The sequence below is a fragment of the Linepithema humile genome, unplaced genomic scaffold (genome assembly GCF_040581485.1).
Source record: "Linepithema humile isolate Giens D197 unplaced genomic scaffold, Lhum_UNIL_v1.0 unplaced_2, whole genome shotgun sequence".
Lineage (NCBI taxonomy): Eukaryota > Metazoa > Arthropoda > Insecta > Hymenoptera > Formicidae > Linepithema > Linepithema humile.
In genome coordinates this window covers 430,684-447,819 of record NW_027124986.1, presented here as the reverse complement: position 1 = coordinate 447,819, position 17,136 = coordinate 430,684, and the positions used below count along the sequence as shown (strand labels likewise).

Genomic DNA, 17,136 nt, shown 5'->3' with positions numbered 1-17,136 from the left:
TAATTCAAAGATGTATGTATTATAAAAAAGTCGATAAATATGGATACGTAAATTACGATACATAATGGGGGCCGTCGCGTAACACATTGCGAATTGAATATAAGATGAATCGATTGAATAACGAAGCTCATTTGTTAAGGTGGAAGCTTGTTAGCCGCTTACAGAAGGAGAAGTGATAATAAAAGTGTTCATATAAAGTGCACATCGAATCGACGACCACGAAATGGCTGTTATTGAATCGGAATGCAAATCGAAATCACGCATGGAACTCTCGCTGATGGAATCCTCATCGAAAGAGGATTTGTCGGCGGTCAATGAAAAACTATCGCCGATTCAGAAGTTCTATCATGGCCAAAGCATCTTTATCACCGGCAGTACCGGTTTTCTAGGCAAGCTGTTAATCGAGAAACTTCTCAGACTGTGTTTTGGATTGGGAACTATTTACTTACTAGTGCGTCCAAAGAAGGACAAAAATGTACAACAACGAATAGAAGAAATTTTTGATAATGTGGTGAGTTTTTAATCTTTTGAGTGCAGAGCGCTCTAGAACTATACAAGAAAAATTTGGCGATTAATAACAAATTTATGGAATTCAATTATTTTACAATTTCAAGTTCAATCAAATTGTGTTGTGTCACTAAATAAAAAATTAAATTAATATGCTGTAAAATTTGCAAAGAAATTACGTAATCAAATTGTACTTTGTTCAATATTTTATGATCTAAGTTATTTCTGTAGATGCTGCCATTATCATTAGCGAGCGACTCGCTCGATTGATAAACAGAAAAAAATGTAAATAATTGCTACTCAGTGACCACACCTTGCTAATTAGTCTTCAAGTTCTTTTTTTATTGTTGCGTCATTAATTTGTATTCTAAGAGCTCGGGGTTTCTTTTAAATCAAACGTAGAAAAATTGAATTAAAAAAAACTCATGTAAAGCTAATCTAGTAACTGTTAGATAACCAAAAAAAATTCTTACCGTCCTTCGATAGTTTCATATTTTCATATTTCTTGGAATTGTTTAAGAACTTATGTAAATGTTATGTCTGATGGTTTTACACTTAAAGGGACCACTCACTTACAGTTTTTGAAGAGGCACACCAGAACTGCAGAGCAAAACTCCTACCATTTGTTAAAGAAAAAGATTAAAGTCGAAGATTTATTATAAATGATAAAAGTTGTCGATTTTTATTAATCTTTTATAATGAATTTCTTTTAATTCAGTTAATTATGGATTTACCATTATTCACTTTATGCAGCTATTTGAAAAACTGAAAGACGAGCAGCCGAATTTCCGAGATCAAGTAATCGCTATAACGGGCGATTGTAACCACCCAAATCTCGGAATATCTTTGGAAGATCGGGCTACTCTCATTCGAGAAGTTTCGATTGTCTTTCATATCGCGGCAACAGTAAAATTTAATGAGAAATTGAAATTAGCCGTAACAATTAATGTCGGCGGTACGAAAGACGTTTTAAATCTTTGCAAGGAAATCCCGAATTTAAAGGTATTTAAATATATTTAAGAAACAAAAAACGATAAGAATTACCTAAGAAGCATCTTACAATTATTTCATGATTTGTTATTTATTTATTTATTTATTATTATATTATTTATTATTTACGATTTACTATTTATTTATTATTTATTCAATCGAATGACTTTTCTCGGAAATTTAAAAGTTAAAATTTTATAGTAAAACAACGCGACTGATATTTTACTTGTTCAATTTCTTCAGTCATTTGTGTATGTATCAACCGCGTTTGCAAACTGTCCACAAAACGCGATAGAAGAAAAATTTTACGACGCGCCAATGGATTACGACAAACTACTCGCTTTGATGGAATGCACGGATGATAAATTGGCCGATATAACACCGCAGTACGTGAATTTTTCTTTGTTCAAATTCTCGAAAAGAAAAAAGCGAAAAAAAAATCTTATTTTTTTATCTTTTACAGATTATTAGGAAAATGGCCAAATACCTATACTTTTACAAAAGCGATGGCGGAGGATGTGATTAGGAAGCAGGCTGGTGATTTACCAATCGTCATTTTGCGTCCTGCCATTAGTTAGCACAAGTTTAACATTTTTATTATAACATAGTGTTAAAATTAATAATAATTTTTTTAAAAAGTGTCAGCAAATAGGATACACAGTTTTAAAAATATTGAATTATTATTTGGATAAAAATAATTAATTATGTTATTAATTATAAATGATTGTAAATGTAGTAATTATTATTACTAAATAGTAATTAATTATAATAATAATACGTATAAAGATTTGATAAATCTTAAGTTGAAAATTATGGATTATTATCTTGTTACTTTTAGTAATTTCAACGTATCGAGAACCTACACGAGGTTGGATCGACAATTTATACGGTCCAACAGGAATTATTCTTGGTGCTAGTATTGGATTGCTGCGATCGGTTCATTGCGATGGTTCGATGTCCACAAATGTGATACCTGCTGATTTAGTAATCAACACTCTTATCGCGTGCGCATGTGATGCAGCTAATACAAAGTACATTTATCATCATCGTTGTCTTTTTCGATCGATGAATATTATTAGATATAAATTAATCTCAATACTTGAAAACGCATTTAGGCATTCGACATTTAACATTCCGACAAAAGTGCCATTAGACATATGGTTTTAATATTCAAATTTTCATATACGTGATTAGGAATCAGGCTGGTGACTTGCTGATCGGTATTTTTCGTCCTGCCATTAGTTAGCATAAGTTTTATTTTATTATAACATAAGCTAAAATTAATAAAAATTTTTTTAAAAGTGTTGGTAAACAGAATACACGGTTTTAAAAATATTGAATTATTATATGGATAAAAATAGCGTATCTTCGTATACAAATTAATTTTGAGAGTGTTTAGAAATTGTTTTTTTGAGATATTATATTTGTTCAATATATTTTTCCGTTTCTATTTGTATTCACCTATTTTAATGTATAATTAGCGGCAATTAATTCAGTTTAAAAAATTTTACTACATTTGTAAACATGGTGATGTTATCTCGTTACGTCATTGTTTCAGATTAAACAACGATTTGCCTAGTGACATTCCGATTTATAATTATGTGGGTAAGGACAACCCGATAAGTTATAATGATATGAAGGATTTCTTTGAAAAGGGAATTTTTGAATTTCCCTCTAACAAAGCAATGTGGTATTATAGCTTTAGATTAACAAAGTACAGACTTGTTCATCTTTTTTTCATATATTTCTGCCACTTGTTGCCAGCTTTGTTGATCGACATCGCGACTTTTTGTTGGAGAAAGGAACTAAGGTAATAATCAAATCAAATCAAACACGACATAAAAAAATCTATAGGATTTTTGCTTATACAATATTTCCTCAAAGCAATTTTTTATTAACAACAGTTGCATGTATGTTTTACACTATAAGAGAAAATAAATTCCATTAATGCTAATATTTATAACAAGTGAAATAAAATGAGTGTTTTTTATACATTAGAATTTGTTTAAATTTTTAAAATCAATCAACCATATTAAATCATTTAGAATAATTTTGAGCAATTTAGAATATAATTACATGGAAAAGTAAATTATTTTTAACTTATGTATTAATAATTGGTTATTTAACATTTCTATATCATGAATTGTTTAAAGACTGCTTAAGCTTTACAAAAGGATACACACATCCATAGATGTGTTGAAATATTTCTCCACAAAAGAATGGATATTTACTAATGATCGAGTACGCGAGATGATTGCAAAGTTCACGTCCAATGATCGTAAAAACTTTGATTGCGATATAAAGAATCTCAATTGGAAAGTTTACTTCAAGATGTACATACGAGGATTGAGAGTGCATCTCATTAAGGATCCCCTGGACACTTTGCCGCAAGCACGCGCTAAATGGCAAAAGTATGACATTTTCAAAATTTTTCAAAAAACTACGCGAAAGTTTTTCTTTACTCATATACTCGATAACAAACTAAAAAATAATCGTTTAATTTTTGATTTGGTTTTATAAAATTTATATACATTTATTTCCGAATCGCAATTATGATAAAAATTCGTTCCATAAAAATATTGCAAAATTTTTTATGTCCAATTTGAACAAAATTTAAATCATATTTTTAAAACTTTATTTTACTCGCGTCTCTTCATAAATAGGGAGTAATATTAAATATAGTACTCTATGTTTAATCTTTTATTATCCAATTAAAAAATTTTTCTAAACTTGTGGATTATTCATATTACAGATTGTATTGGTGCCATCAAGCGTTAAAACTCGTGTTGATTTTGATCGGCATGACGTTCTGCTGGTTCATAATATCTATGGTCTTTAAATGTTTCAACGAAAACAAATGACGCAGAGACGGTACAAGTAGTAGGTAAGATCTAAAATCCAAGATATGCGTTTTGAAAATGTGGGAATAAACAGTAGAAATTAATATTTTATTTTTAAGAAAAAAGCACGACTACATTCTTTCGCAGAGAATTGTATTGAAAATAATCGTCATAATTATATGTATAAAGCAGAAATTTAAGTAACGAGTTTTGATATACACATGTTAAAAAGAATACACCAGAAAAATATAAATATGCAATTAATCAGATTTTATTAATAGAGTAATACAAAAGATTCTAATTTTTTTATCTTGAATAATATTACAAATCTTTAATTGACAATTCAATTAATTTAAAATCAAATTTCTTCAGTACAGCGCACTGTTCCAAAAATACAAATATAGATTTATGTCATTTGTTTATTATGTAAATATTAATTTAGTCTTCTTTGATAACTGTTTTCTGCTTAAAACTATTGCGATAATATTTTCTTCGAGATAAAATCGATATCGTACATCAGTTACATCATTAAAACAGGATGTAATAAATATTACATTTTTATTTATACTTTTTTACTTTATCTGATAAAATAGGATTTACTTTATAAATATTTACTTAAAAAAATCAAAATGCTGTAATTTTAGCAAATAAATATTGAAATAATCACGTGGATCATTCAAAAATGTTCCTTGTTAGATTAAAAAATTTTGGTAAGTCTTTCATGAATTTTGTTTACCGACTTAATTGTTCTTAACTTAGCTAACGTTCGCGGCTACGATCGAGTGGAGATATTAATGGACGTGTTTAGATTCCCGCCTTGCACATCACTTCACATTTATTTATTATAATCAAGTTTTTAACAAACGAAAACGTGAAATCGACCGAGGACGCAAGTCTTTACATGGCACTTTTTTCTTAAAATCATGTATGTTTGATACCCAACCCTTGTATACATGTATAAAGTTCGTGTTATATATAGCTATCGTGCAGATTCAGAACCACAGTGGCTAGGCCGGTTCTCTAAAAGTAAAGAACTTGATAATGCGTTGCACAACGCCACTAGGTACTGCTTGCTCGTTCATCGTGTTTTTTAACTGTAATTAATAAACGAACGAATGCAAGGTGATGTGCGTGACAAGAAGGTAGTCTAGATACGTCCATTAATATCCTGCACTCGATCTCAGTCGCGAACGTTAGCTCGTTCAGCAATAAGAAAAAAAGTTTGGTTTATATTTGATTGACCCTCGTATTATATTGTATTATTAGAACCATGCAATTTTAATTTTACAATTTTATGCGTGTTATTTAATAAGCACTGTATCTTTTTTTTTTTGCTTACATAAAATTTTGACATATTCTTTCTTAAAATTACTGTCCAGTCACTTGTCAGTTAAAACACTGTCTCCTAGCACGGAGAATAAGACACTGCAGAACAAGAAACTCACATCAATCTCAATAACAAATCCTCATAATGGGAATTAATAATGGGAATGGCGCCAGAGCCAGTGCCGGATCTACACATAAGCTAGATAAGCTACAGCTTAGGGGCCTCACATTATAAGGGGGCCTCTTTAGTATAGAAAAGATTTAAAAAAATGTATTTTTTGTTAATAAGAGGGGGCTTTCTTAAGATCATAGCTTAGGGGCCACAAAATCGTACATCCGGCTTTGGCCAGAGCTATCGACGGCTCGGCCGCCAGCGGCCGGGCGATAGTGGGGCAACAGAAGGCGTCGTCTCTTGAATCGGCCCGAAATGTGCAACTAATTTCGAGCGCTGATCTAGACAATGTTCCACATATGTCTACTCCCAATTTGATGTTGACGCAATAGAGTTGCGTGAAGTATATTTGGAATCAAAGGAGAAATCGTAAATATTTTTATTTATCAATTCAGACACCTATTCATACTACGAAAAACATTTTTATAGAAATTGGAATTGATACGCTTACGTTTTAGCATGTTTCTGCGGGATCTAATTTATAAATGTGATTTTGATAAATGTTAATAAAAAAGCTGGTTGAAGTTTGGAACGTTCCTGGAACAATTTTTTAAAAATAATTTGTCGCTATTGTCCTTTTGCAGGGAGGAAGTTTTGAAACCTACAAACAAAGTACAAAAGAGACCGATCCGATACATGCGTCGGAAGACACCCTTATACCCAAAAAACCACCCTAAAAATTACTTAAACAATTCTAGACAAGCTAAAAATGACTTGTCGCTCTTTTCCTTTTGCACGGAGAAAGTTCCGAGGCCCTCACACGACATGCAAAAAAGACCGATTCGATACATGCGTCGGAAGACATCCTTATACCCGAAAAACCACCCCCAAAATTACTTAAACCGTTCTAGCCAAGCTAAAAATGACTTGTCGCTCTTTTCTTTCTGCACGAAGAAAGTTCCGAGACCCTCACACGACATGCAAAAGAGACCGACCCGATACATGCGTCGGTAGACACCCTTTTGGGGGTGGTTTTTCGGGTAAAAGAGTGTCTTACGACGCATGTATCGGTTCGGTCTCTTTTGCATGTCGTGTGAGGGCCTCAGAACTTCCTCTATGCGAAAGTAGAAGAGCGACAAATCATTTTTAGTTTAAGGAGAATTGTTTAATTGATTTTGGGGGTGGTTTTTTGAGTAAAAGGGTGTCTTCCAACGCATGTATCGAATCGGTCTTTTTTGCATGTCGTGTGAGGGTCTCGGAATTTTCTCTGTGTAAAAGGAAAAGAGCGACAAGTCATTTTTAGCTTGGCTAGTATGGTTTAAGTGATTTTGGGGGTGGTTTTTCGGGTATAAGGGTGTCTTCCGACGCATGTATCAAATTGGTCTTTTTTGCATGCTGTGTGTGGGCCTCGGAACTTTCTCCGTGCAGAAAGAAAAGAGCGACAAGTCATTTTTAGCTTGGCTAGAATGGTTTAAGTGATTTTGGGGGTGGTTTTTCAGGTATAAGGATGTCTTCCGACGCATGTATCGAATCGGTCTCTTTTGCATGTCGTGTGAGGGCCTTGGAACTTTCTCCGTGCAAAAGGAAAAAAGCGACAAATCATTTTTAGCTTGTCTAGAATTGTTTAAGTAATTTTGGGGGTGGTTTTTCGGGTATAAGGGTATCTTCCGACGCATGTATCGGTTCGGTCTCTTTTGCATGTCGTGTGAGGGCCTCAGAACTTTCTCTATGCGAAAGTAGAAGAGCGACAAATCATTTTTAGTTTGAGGAGAATTGTTTAATTGATTTTGGGGGTGGTTTTTCGAGTATAAGGGTGTTTTCCGACGCATGTATCGAATCGGTCTTTTTTGCATGTCGTGTGAGGGCCTCGGAACTTTCTCCGTGCAAAAGGAAAAGAGCGACAAGTCATTTTTAGCTTGGCTAGAATGGTTTAAGTGATTTTGGGAGTGGTTTTTTGGGTATAAGGGTGTCTTCCGACGCATGTATTAAATCGGTCTTTTTTGCATGTTGTGTGTGGACCTCGGAACTTTCTCCGTGCAAAAGGAAAAGAGCGACAAGTCATTTTTAGCTTGGCTAAAATGGTTTAAGTGATTTTGGGGTGGTTTTTCGGGTATAAGGGTGTCTTTCGACGCATGTATCGAATCGGTCTTTTTTGCATGTCGTGTGAGGGCCTCGGAACTTTCTCCGTGCAAAAGAAAAAGTGCGACAAATCATTTTTAGCTTCTCTAGAATTGTTTAAGTGATTTTGGGGGTGGTTTTTCGGGTATAAGGGTGTCTTCCGACGCATGTATCGGATCGGTCTCTTTTGTATTTTGTTTGTGGGTCTCAAAACTTCCTCCCTGCAAAAGGACAAAAGCGACAAATCATTTTTAAAAAATCGTTCCAGGAACGTTCCAAACTTCAACCAGCTTGTTTGTTATAATTCTTTCTTTGTTCTTTCTAAAAAGATAATTGACGATTCAAGTTAAGTAACGACCATGTAGCATTGGGTGCCCAGTTTTTTTATTTGTTTATCGCCATACTGTGTTTATGGTATACTGCATATGCTTGAAAACCACGTGGCATAGTAAGCATTCCTATAGAACATACTATGTATATTCATAGAAACAATCCATGTGAATATTCCACGTACATTCTATGCGAATATTTATAGAACATTGAGAATACTCCATGGACACTCAAGAAACATTTAATACAAATATTCACTAGACATATTGGAACATACATTAGACATTTATGGAATATTCAGAACATTCCAGGAAAGGTCAAGGAACATCTATGCAAATATTCCTGAGAAAGAACATTTGAATCATATACGAACATTCATGGAATTCGGTGCTATCTAGGATTCTTCTTGCTCAGCCGAAGTTAATAGATAATAGCCAGACACTTCAAAGTTTCTATTGGTTGCCACACGTAAACATAAAATGGAAATATTATAATATTTCTACATATATTTTACTTTGAGTAGCAAGTAATTATAATTATCATACTGTCGAAGTTTACAAACATTTGTCAAGATATACATGCATACATTTGTGTTATCACTCGTTCTTTACAATACTTTTTTTATTTCCACTCCGAGCGAAAAGACAAATAAGATCATATAATCATATCAGTTTATATCGTTACAATAATTGCTTGTATCGTGTTACGTCTGTTATCTGACGTCTGACACCGTTTGTACTAAACCATCGGTGTGATGCGTTTGCTTTGAATCACTGCTTATTCAATTGCAGCAGTTACGCAGTTAAACGTTTTCTCAAGTGTGTTTTATAATAAATTATCTTCTTTGACGGCTACGAAAAAAAGGCAAAAGACAGAAGATATACACGCAAGTACGCATTACTATTGATATTGTTAATTGAAATGCCATTTCCACAAATTTACTGCTGAATATAACGTCGACTGGGATTGTAGAAATTTTCTTAAGTTAGCTGCAAAATAGAATGCAACTTAGTGGATTATTTACAAAATAGTTATTTTGTACTTATTTTGTACTATTTTGTACCACCAAAATTAATTTTGCACTCGTGTCATTTAAGAAAATAAATATACCGCTGTTAAATACTGTTCAATGCGTAATTATTATGATTCAATTATGAATCATATCATATGTTTGACATGGGTAAAAGTGTATGTATTTTTCTTCTTTTATTTTTTCATTCTGCTAGCTTTGTATTAATGGGACCATTTTTTCTTGGGGGATTTTTTCTTGGTACAAAATGATACGATACAAAAATACAGATACAAAATGAGTAGTACAAATAATTCAATAAATGCCATTTAATTCTACTAATTTAAATTTTTAAAAGTCTGAGAAAAAAAAATCTTGTTCTTGAGGGTGTTGAAATGGGAGTTATTTTAAGGGGATAATAGGCATTTCTTAATTTGTTTTAAGCGGTCCAAATTAGTACCTACAAATTCAATACTAATTGCATCTGCTTTTGTTTTCTTTTGGTTTTTTTCTTTTGATTCTCCTAGCTTCATATTAAGTTAGCATCCACGATTTTTTCTTAAATGACACGGGGTACAAAATTCTTTTTAGTGGTACAAAATAATATAAAAAAAATACTAAATAATTCAATAAGTCTCATTCAATTGTAGACGTAAAAAACGTAATCATGAACGTTTGCTTGAAATTATTTTTCGGGTCGATAATTATTAGTAGCATGTCAACTGTGAGCTACGTTATATTTGTAGACAAGTAATTATGGATCGTTGGCTTGGCAAAACCGCGGTTGTTACTGGCGCTGGATCCGGTATGGGCAAAGCAATTACACATGCTCTTCTGCGAAACGGAGTGAACGTGGCTGCTTTGGATATCGAAAAAGAAAGATTGGCGAAGCTCGATGAAGAATGTAAACGAGTTCATACTTTGACTAAGCTACATTCCATATGCTGCGATGTAAGTATCGAGAATGAGATTGATAAGGCATTCTTGACGATCGAGTCATTGGGCGGTGTGGACATCATGATCAATTGTGCTGGCGTCTGTTATTATACGCGCATAATTGGTACGTCACGTTTGTGCTAAATAAGTATTTTATTATATAAATAAGTATTTATATTTATACTTTGATACTTTTATATACAATGTACACACGGGGACAGGAATGCCTTCTCACATGAAGTTACATGTGCTCGTCGGACATGTCAGGCATACGGACATGCGTGCTTCACCTCTCAATATTCGTGCATTATAACTGTAGATATTCGAAAAACGGCAACACCGTCTCAGAGCGGGAAAATGTAATTGACAGTTCATAGTTTGACGTATCCGTTTTTCGAATATCTACAGTTATAATGCACGAATATTGAGAGGTGAAGCACGCATGGTCCGGTATGCCTGACATGTCCGACGAGACGTGTGTAACTTCATGTGAGAAGGCATTCCTGGCTCCGTGTGTACAATTCGAGATGGCAAGTAAGTATTTTTATCGATAGTGGAAAGCTTCAGTTTTTCTTGTCGTTGATGCATTTCAAACAATTGCATAATTTATATTTGTAGACAGCGAAAGGAAAACATTCGAAAAGTTGCTAAATATTAATGTGCTCACATATGCTGTGTGTATGAATAAGGCCGTTAATTCGATGCGGCAGCGAAATGTCGAAGGGCATATTTTCAATATTAACAGGTATCATTATTTATATGAATTGTTCGTTAACTGCTATATTGCCGAGTTCCACGAAAAGTTTTCGAATAAATAAATTATTCCTAAAACAAGTGTTTTTTCTATGCTGAAGAGAAAAGATAGAAATATTTTTTAAAAACATTTGATAATTTAATGAGCAATTTGACGTAGACAGTTTTGATGTGCAGTATTCTAGCTCACAATATTCCAAGAGGATACGTCCTAGAAAATACGTCAGATATTGATGGCTACTCATTTAATATTTATCCTGCCACTAAACACGCCTCTCGCGTTTTGACCACCGCAGTACGACGAGAAATAGCAGCCGTTCAGGCTCCTATTCGAGTTACAGTAAGTTGCGATCATTTAAATCCATTTTCATTCTTTACCTGATTTGCTACAGTTATAAACAATAGGAATTTATTATAATTATTATCAATAATAAATGCATATTCAGCAGACCCCCCGTATAACACGGATTCGTATAGCACAGAGCTCGGCGTTAGTTGCACATTTCGGCTCGATTCTTGAGACGACGCCTCCCGCTCTCCCACTACCACGCGGCCGAGCCGCCGATAGCCTTGACTCAGGAGCGTCTGTGTAACAAATTGGCTGATAATGAGCGGGCACCTTTCAGAAAATAAAATTTTCAGCCTATTTGTTACACAGACGCTCCTGAGTCAAGGCTATCGGCGGCTTGGCCGCCAGCAGTGATGCGATATTTCCCACAGCGGTCCCGGCTCCGCTGCCTCACACAACCTTACAGAAGCGTACGTCACGTATCCGTATGAGCTCGGCCGTTCAACCAATGGAAGAGAGCAAACGTCTCCCTTCCACCGAGCCGACACAACAGACGATAAATGCATGCTACTTGCATGTTAAAAGCAAGCGTTTCTGATTCAAAAAAGAAATTCTGAGGCGAGTGGCTGGAATATTAGAGATCACCTGTTCGAAACCTGCTTCGTGCAACTTTTTTTTCTTTTTTCCACATTTGTTTCTAACATAGAAAATTATTAGATAATATTTTTTTGCCCAAAAGAATAATATTTTCTATTTATTATTAATATTCGCATATATTAAACTAACAATTTTAGAAATAATACAGATCTGCTATTGTTAATAGAAAAATGAAGTTATTTTACAATGTTGCAACAAAGTGCTAATTTAACATATGCGAATATTTTTAATAAAGATAAAATAATTTTTTTTAACCAAAAACAGTATCTAATAATTTACTTAAAATAAATAAAAAAAAAAGAAAAAAAGTTACAAAATCACAGTTTTCAAACACGAGATTTTTAATATTCTTGCCATTCGCCTTACTCGTTTAGCCATGCTTGTTATTTTACATTTATCAACATAAAAGATTACACGCCTGCAAAGCTTTTAATTATTTATTTTAAACTACTGCATATTAGCAAGAGTTACTGCAGTAACTACATATACATGTACTGTGGAGATTAGTGGAGGAACACAGTAGCATATTAAAACTGCAGTCAAATAGATGTAGATTGGTAATTTTATTAATACTATTAATAAGTAGTGGTCTTCCGCACCACCTTTGAGGTTCCACTTATGGCGCGTTCGATTTTTTTTTAAGTGGATCGTCGCCTGGAGCCCTATTGTACCACTTTTTTTTACACCTGTTATTTACAGGTTAAAATAATTTACAGTAGTTGACACTGTATTTTTGTATCTATATACTTACTGTACTTTGTATACTCACTGTACTTGTACTTTTGCGCGTTGCGCGTATATTGGCGAGTTGGGAAAATTACTTACTTTATAATTTTTTATAAATACAAACTATATTTTGTATTTATTATGCCTGCAATGCTATCAAGAGTAATGAGAAATACAAGGTGTCCCATTTTAAACAATCCACTCAAATATCTCAGAAACACCGAGTTAAATAATAAAATTTTTTAAATAAAAGTTGTAGGATTTGGAGAGGGAAAAAATATAGGGATATTTGTTTGACCTTGGATGGAAGCGCTTCTGAGATTTGAAGGTCATTTTTATTTTTTTAAATGGAACCACTTTAATTTTTTTATATAAATCAATTTCTCATAATATTTGTCGTAAAAAGTTATAAAACTAGGATGGCCAAAAATTGAATGGTTTACAAGATATATTTTATACTTTAATTTGACATAATTTTACATAAACTATAAAATATCTCGTTAAATATTCATTTTTCAATTATCTTACTTCAACACGGCCCGCCAGCGACCGCGCGGTAGTGGGAGAGCGGGAAGCGTCGTCTCAAAATCGAGCCGAAATGTGCAACTAACGCCGAGCTCTGATATAGCTGGGTATAGCACGATAGAAAATTGTGACAGTGCTCTTATACCTCGGTAAAACAGATTTGTATAACACGGAAAATAAGTTTACATTTTCACATTCGAATTTCTCCGTATAAAAACAACATCTTTAATATTTATTTTACATTCTTTATAATAAACCCTTACATCTTTTATAAATATGCGTTTTCATATGCATACATAATCCATATATCGCACACCCGCAAGAAAAATGACATAAGTTAAAAAAATAAAATCTTTCAGGAGAGAGAAAAGAAGAAATTGCATTAATAATAACGTTTCCTGTAAATAATATTATGAATTGGTTTTTATCTCAAATTCTGTCGCAAGTTATAAATCATCTGAAGCAAGTTTGATTTTACGGAAAACAATTTCACATGTCTATGTTGAGGTATACAATATTTAATATTTTCAAAATTAATTATTTACGGAAGTATTAAACATAGCGGATTCACGCGAAAGTATTTGAATTCAACTTCTATCACTTTTCCTGATTGAAGGTCGATATATTTAAAACACAATCCGCACATAAAACAAAATTCGAAAAATTTCGACTTGTGTCACTTTTCTTGCGAGTTACGATATGTATAACCTGTGTGACTTGTATAACATGATTTTATATAACATATCCCCCATGTTATACGGTGGTCTACTGTACATATATATTATTCTATTTAGATAATATAATTTAATTTATACATGTGTATTTATATAATTATACATGATATATAACAAAAATTGATGATTTCTACGATTTTAATTGTTTGTTTTATCAGAGCATTAGCCCTAGTGCAGAGCATTAGCTCTGGTGCAGTGAGAACTAACTTAACTAAGCACACGAAAAAATTGTTTAATTTCTTCGAGAGAGTACGGTGTATTGAACCAGAAGATGTGGCGAATGCGCTCATTTATGTTCTTGGAACACGACCGGAAGTTCAGGTTCAAATTATTAATACATATTCTTTCAATAATATAAAAGTATAGGAAAACCATTGTGCACGTTGTTTAATTTCAGATTACGGAGCTTACCATCCAACCTACCTTGGAAGCAATATGAACATTTTCAGCAAGATGCTTATCTTAGCGCATCAACAACTTTACGAGAAACTTGCGTCAATAATAGAATAAGAAACTTGGGATCGTAAATTAAGTTTACCTGCATATGTTTTGGATTGCATGGAAATAAAATTTTCTTATCTTATTTACTGACAATATTATTAATTATAAAAATAAATTACTTTAATATCTAAAATCTTAGATAAAGATTATATAATAATTTTTCTTTTATAAGAGTGTACATAATGACATTGCAGAAATATTTTTGCACAATGTAAGATAAGTTATTATCAGTTATCAAAAAACAAATTATCGACGATTCTTTTTCGCGTGATATCATGTGTTGTATGTCTCGTACTCGTGTTGCTTTAAAAAGACATACGTAATTCGCAAATTCATCACAAATTTTGCTTATCGCGTCGTAACGTTTTCGACAATATGTTCATGTGTAATTGTTCCACTGAAATTTCAACGAAATACTGCTATACACAAGCGGCGGTTACACCTTGCTTAGTGCATAATAAATGCAGCAATGTCATTTGGCATTTACGCAAATGATTGAAATGTTTCCTACATATCGCCGAGTACTTGTATGTTTCTAAATGCATATGTATATGTTTCTAAATACGAACTTCTAAACGATGATAAATATTCATATTCTACCGAGCTCAGTTGTCAACCAGAGAGGCATTCGAGTGCAGGCGATAGTTAAGGTGTCAAACAGCTTCTGTCGTACTTTTTGAATAGTTCGAGGGCCTCATGTTATCAGTTGCGCGAGAAAAATCGATTTACTCGACATACATCGGATGTTCCTATTAAAATCTAAGTGTATATTAAATTTCAACTTTGCGATTAAATGCAACATTATAGAGAGATACTCTATCAGTTATTGAAAGCCTGCCTAAGATACAGTGTATTTTAAATTTGTTGCTTTTTACAGTAAAATATTATATTGATAATATTAAACTCATTATATGTGTAATTGAAATGTACAACGCAATCTAATGTTTTAACATTTCGATTTTTGTTTATAATTTTTCATGTAGCGATGTTTTATAATCTATATTTAATATTAATGGATAGTAGAATGATGGAATTATTATTTTCTCTTTTTCAGATATGTCAGTTAATAGATTAAAATATGCCAACTTTGCAGTAGGTAGTATATATAATAATATACCCGTCACTTCAATATTATCCGTGTATGCAGACAAAGGATTATCCAAGTATATTTGATTTATGTATCCAATGTTATTTCTTCCAAATACAACTTGTAGGCCATTAGACAATACTTTTCTGATGCATAGGGTCAATTTCGTTCCGGGTGTTAAAGCATCTAAAGATACTATGTCATGTCTGCTTACACTGTCTGATTTCTTTTTCTTAGCTGACAATGTGATGACAGATGTATGATCTGTTGTTGTTATCTCCTTGATAGTGCAGAAGAGTTGATTACCTGGAACTATATATAATTTATGATGTTAATAAATTACTTTGTAAATATAATACTGATTTGTAACAAAAAAGAACTAATCATACTTACAATATTGTCAACATTTTTATTAACGACAAATGCTCCGATGCTATACCTGTGTCAATTACATAGGGCTGAAACAACGTGGTTTGAAAAATTAAACCCTAGTGATATTCGGTTGAATATTGGTTTCTACCAATTATTTAACGGCGTAAGGCTCCTGGTCCCGCACAACTCCGCGTTGAAGTAGCGACATAATTGTGGTAGGAATAAAAACCTAGTCGAATTTACCCAGTCGATTTATCGTATAAATAAATAGTGTAACAGTTTGACCTAATCAATTGATTCGATAAAAGTAAATTACTGAATAACATACAAAATGTTAATTTATAATTTAAAAATTTGTTTACAAAAAAATAAACGCGATAAATACAGAATATATATAGCTTAGTACCGTTACCGACATGTCCATATGACAGAAATTCTTATGCAGCGTCTTAGGTGGAGAATCGATGAACTATTAGGCGTGAAAAAATGACATGTTGACTACCCAATTTATTCTTGCGTGCCATTTCATTAATATTCGTTAAATGTTAGTACTGTGATATGTGACGTGTTCATGAAACCTGTAAAATTATCCGAAAACTAAGATTAGCAGGGAAAGCCCAACGTAGAAGGAGAATTTTCTACTCATACAGACAGCTGTCAACCGTGTGTTTTCTCGCATAATTAGGCTTCGTTTCACTGTTGATTTAACGATTGTTTATAACCTGTCAAGGAAAAAGCATAGTTTTCGGACAATTTTACAGGTGTCTTAAAGCGATCCAGAGTGTTACTTTGTTAAATTATCATTTTATTTAGAAATGGCACGCAAGAATTCTCGGCGTGTCATTTCTCGCTTCTGACGTCACGAATCTAATATGGCTGCGGTGACTACCCAGGAGCCTTAAATATCTGTAAACCGAATTTAAGTTAAACGAGTACGATCTCGACCGTTTAAAATAATTAAACGGTTTTAAGAAATGTTATTAGCAATACTCTATTTTTATTTCTATATATCATATCATCAAATATGTATCCTGACCTTTATTGGATATCATCTTGTCAAAACTCAAACTCAACACTCATTGACAGTGTTTGACACGTTACAGATACGTTAAAAATAATTGTAAAAATAATAATTATTATTATTTTGTTGATATAATGGCGTATTTTAATCTTTTGTAGTTTTTAGATTCCGATGATGAAAATTTTTACGAGTTAGTGAGCCTCCAAAAGCTTTAATTGCCTCCATGAAGCATTTTTTTACAAATTCACCACCAGTAAATGGTTTTTTTGCGATGAGATGAGAAATAGCAAAAGATGCAGTAAA

General features: G+C 32.9%; 2 protein-coding genes across 2 annotated transcripts; both read left to right on the top strand.

Annotated features, from left to right (window-relative positions):
- Positions 1-38: 38 nt before the first annotated feature.
- LOC105669654 (fatty acyl-CoA reductase wat-like) lies at positions 39-2,075 on the top strand. Its single transcript, XM_067361052.1, has 4 exons — positions 39-511; positions 1,261-1,509; positions 1,741-1,883; positions 1,961-2,075. The coding sequence occupies exons 1-4, from the start codon at positions 224-226 to the stop codon at positions 2,073-2,075; spliced, it is 795 nt and encodes a 264-aa protein (XP_067217153.1). The 5' UTR covers positions 39-223.
- Positions 2,076-8,440: 6,365 nt separating this feature from the next.
- On the top strand, positions 8,441-14,435 carry LOC105667522 (farnesol dehydrogenase-like). The gene is made up of 6 exons (XM_012359363.2): positions 8,441-9,113; positions 9,979-10,292; positions 10,787-10,913; positions 11,099-11,261; positions 14,030-14,173; positions 14,250-14,435. Exons 2-6 carry the CDS (start codon positions 9,989-9,991, stop codon positions 14,289-14,291), a joined length of 780 nt encoding a protein of 259 aa, XP_012214786.2. The 5' UTR covers positions 8,441-9,113; positions 9,979-9,988; the 3' UTR covers positions 14,292-14,435.
- The last annotated feature ends 2,701 nt before the right edge of the window (positions 14,436-17,136 follow it).

What these genes read in the sequence shown, in the direction of transcription:
- LOC105669654 (XM_067361052.1), top strand. Translation starts at nt 224, where the DNA reads ATGGCTGTTATTGAATCGGAATGCAAATCGAAATCACGCATGGAACTC. An exon ending in AAGAAATTTTTGATAATGTG is followed by an intron (nt 512 to 1,260) that starts GTGAGTTTTTAA and finishes CACTTTATGCAG; the next exon opens with CTATTTGAAAAACTGAAAGA. An exon ending in TTGGCCGATATAACACCGCA is followed by an intron (nt 1,884 to 1,960) that starts GTACGTGAATTT and finishes TATCTTTTACAG; the next exon opens with ATTATTAGGAAAATGGCCAA.
- LOC105667522 (XM_012359363.2), top strand. Translation starts at nt 9,989, where the DNA reads ATGGATCGTTGGCTTGGCAAAACCGCGGTTGTTACTGGCGCTGGATCC. An exon ending in TTATTATACGCGCATAATTG is followed by an intron (nt 10,293 to 10,786) that starts GTACGTCACGTT and finishes TTATATTTGTAG; the next exon opens with ACAGCGAAAGGAAAACATTC. An exon ending in GAACACGACCGGAAGTTCAG is followed by an intron (nt 14,174 to 14,249) that starts GTTCAAATTATT and finishes GTTTAATTTCAG; the next exon opens with ATTACGGAGCTTACCATCCA.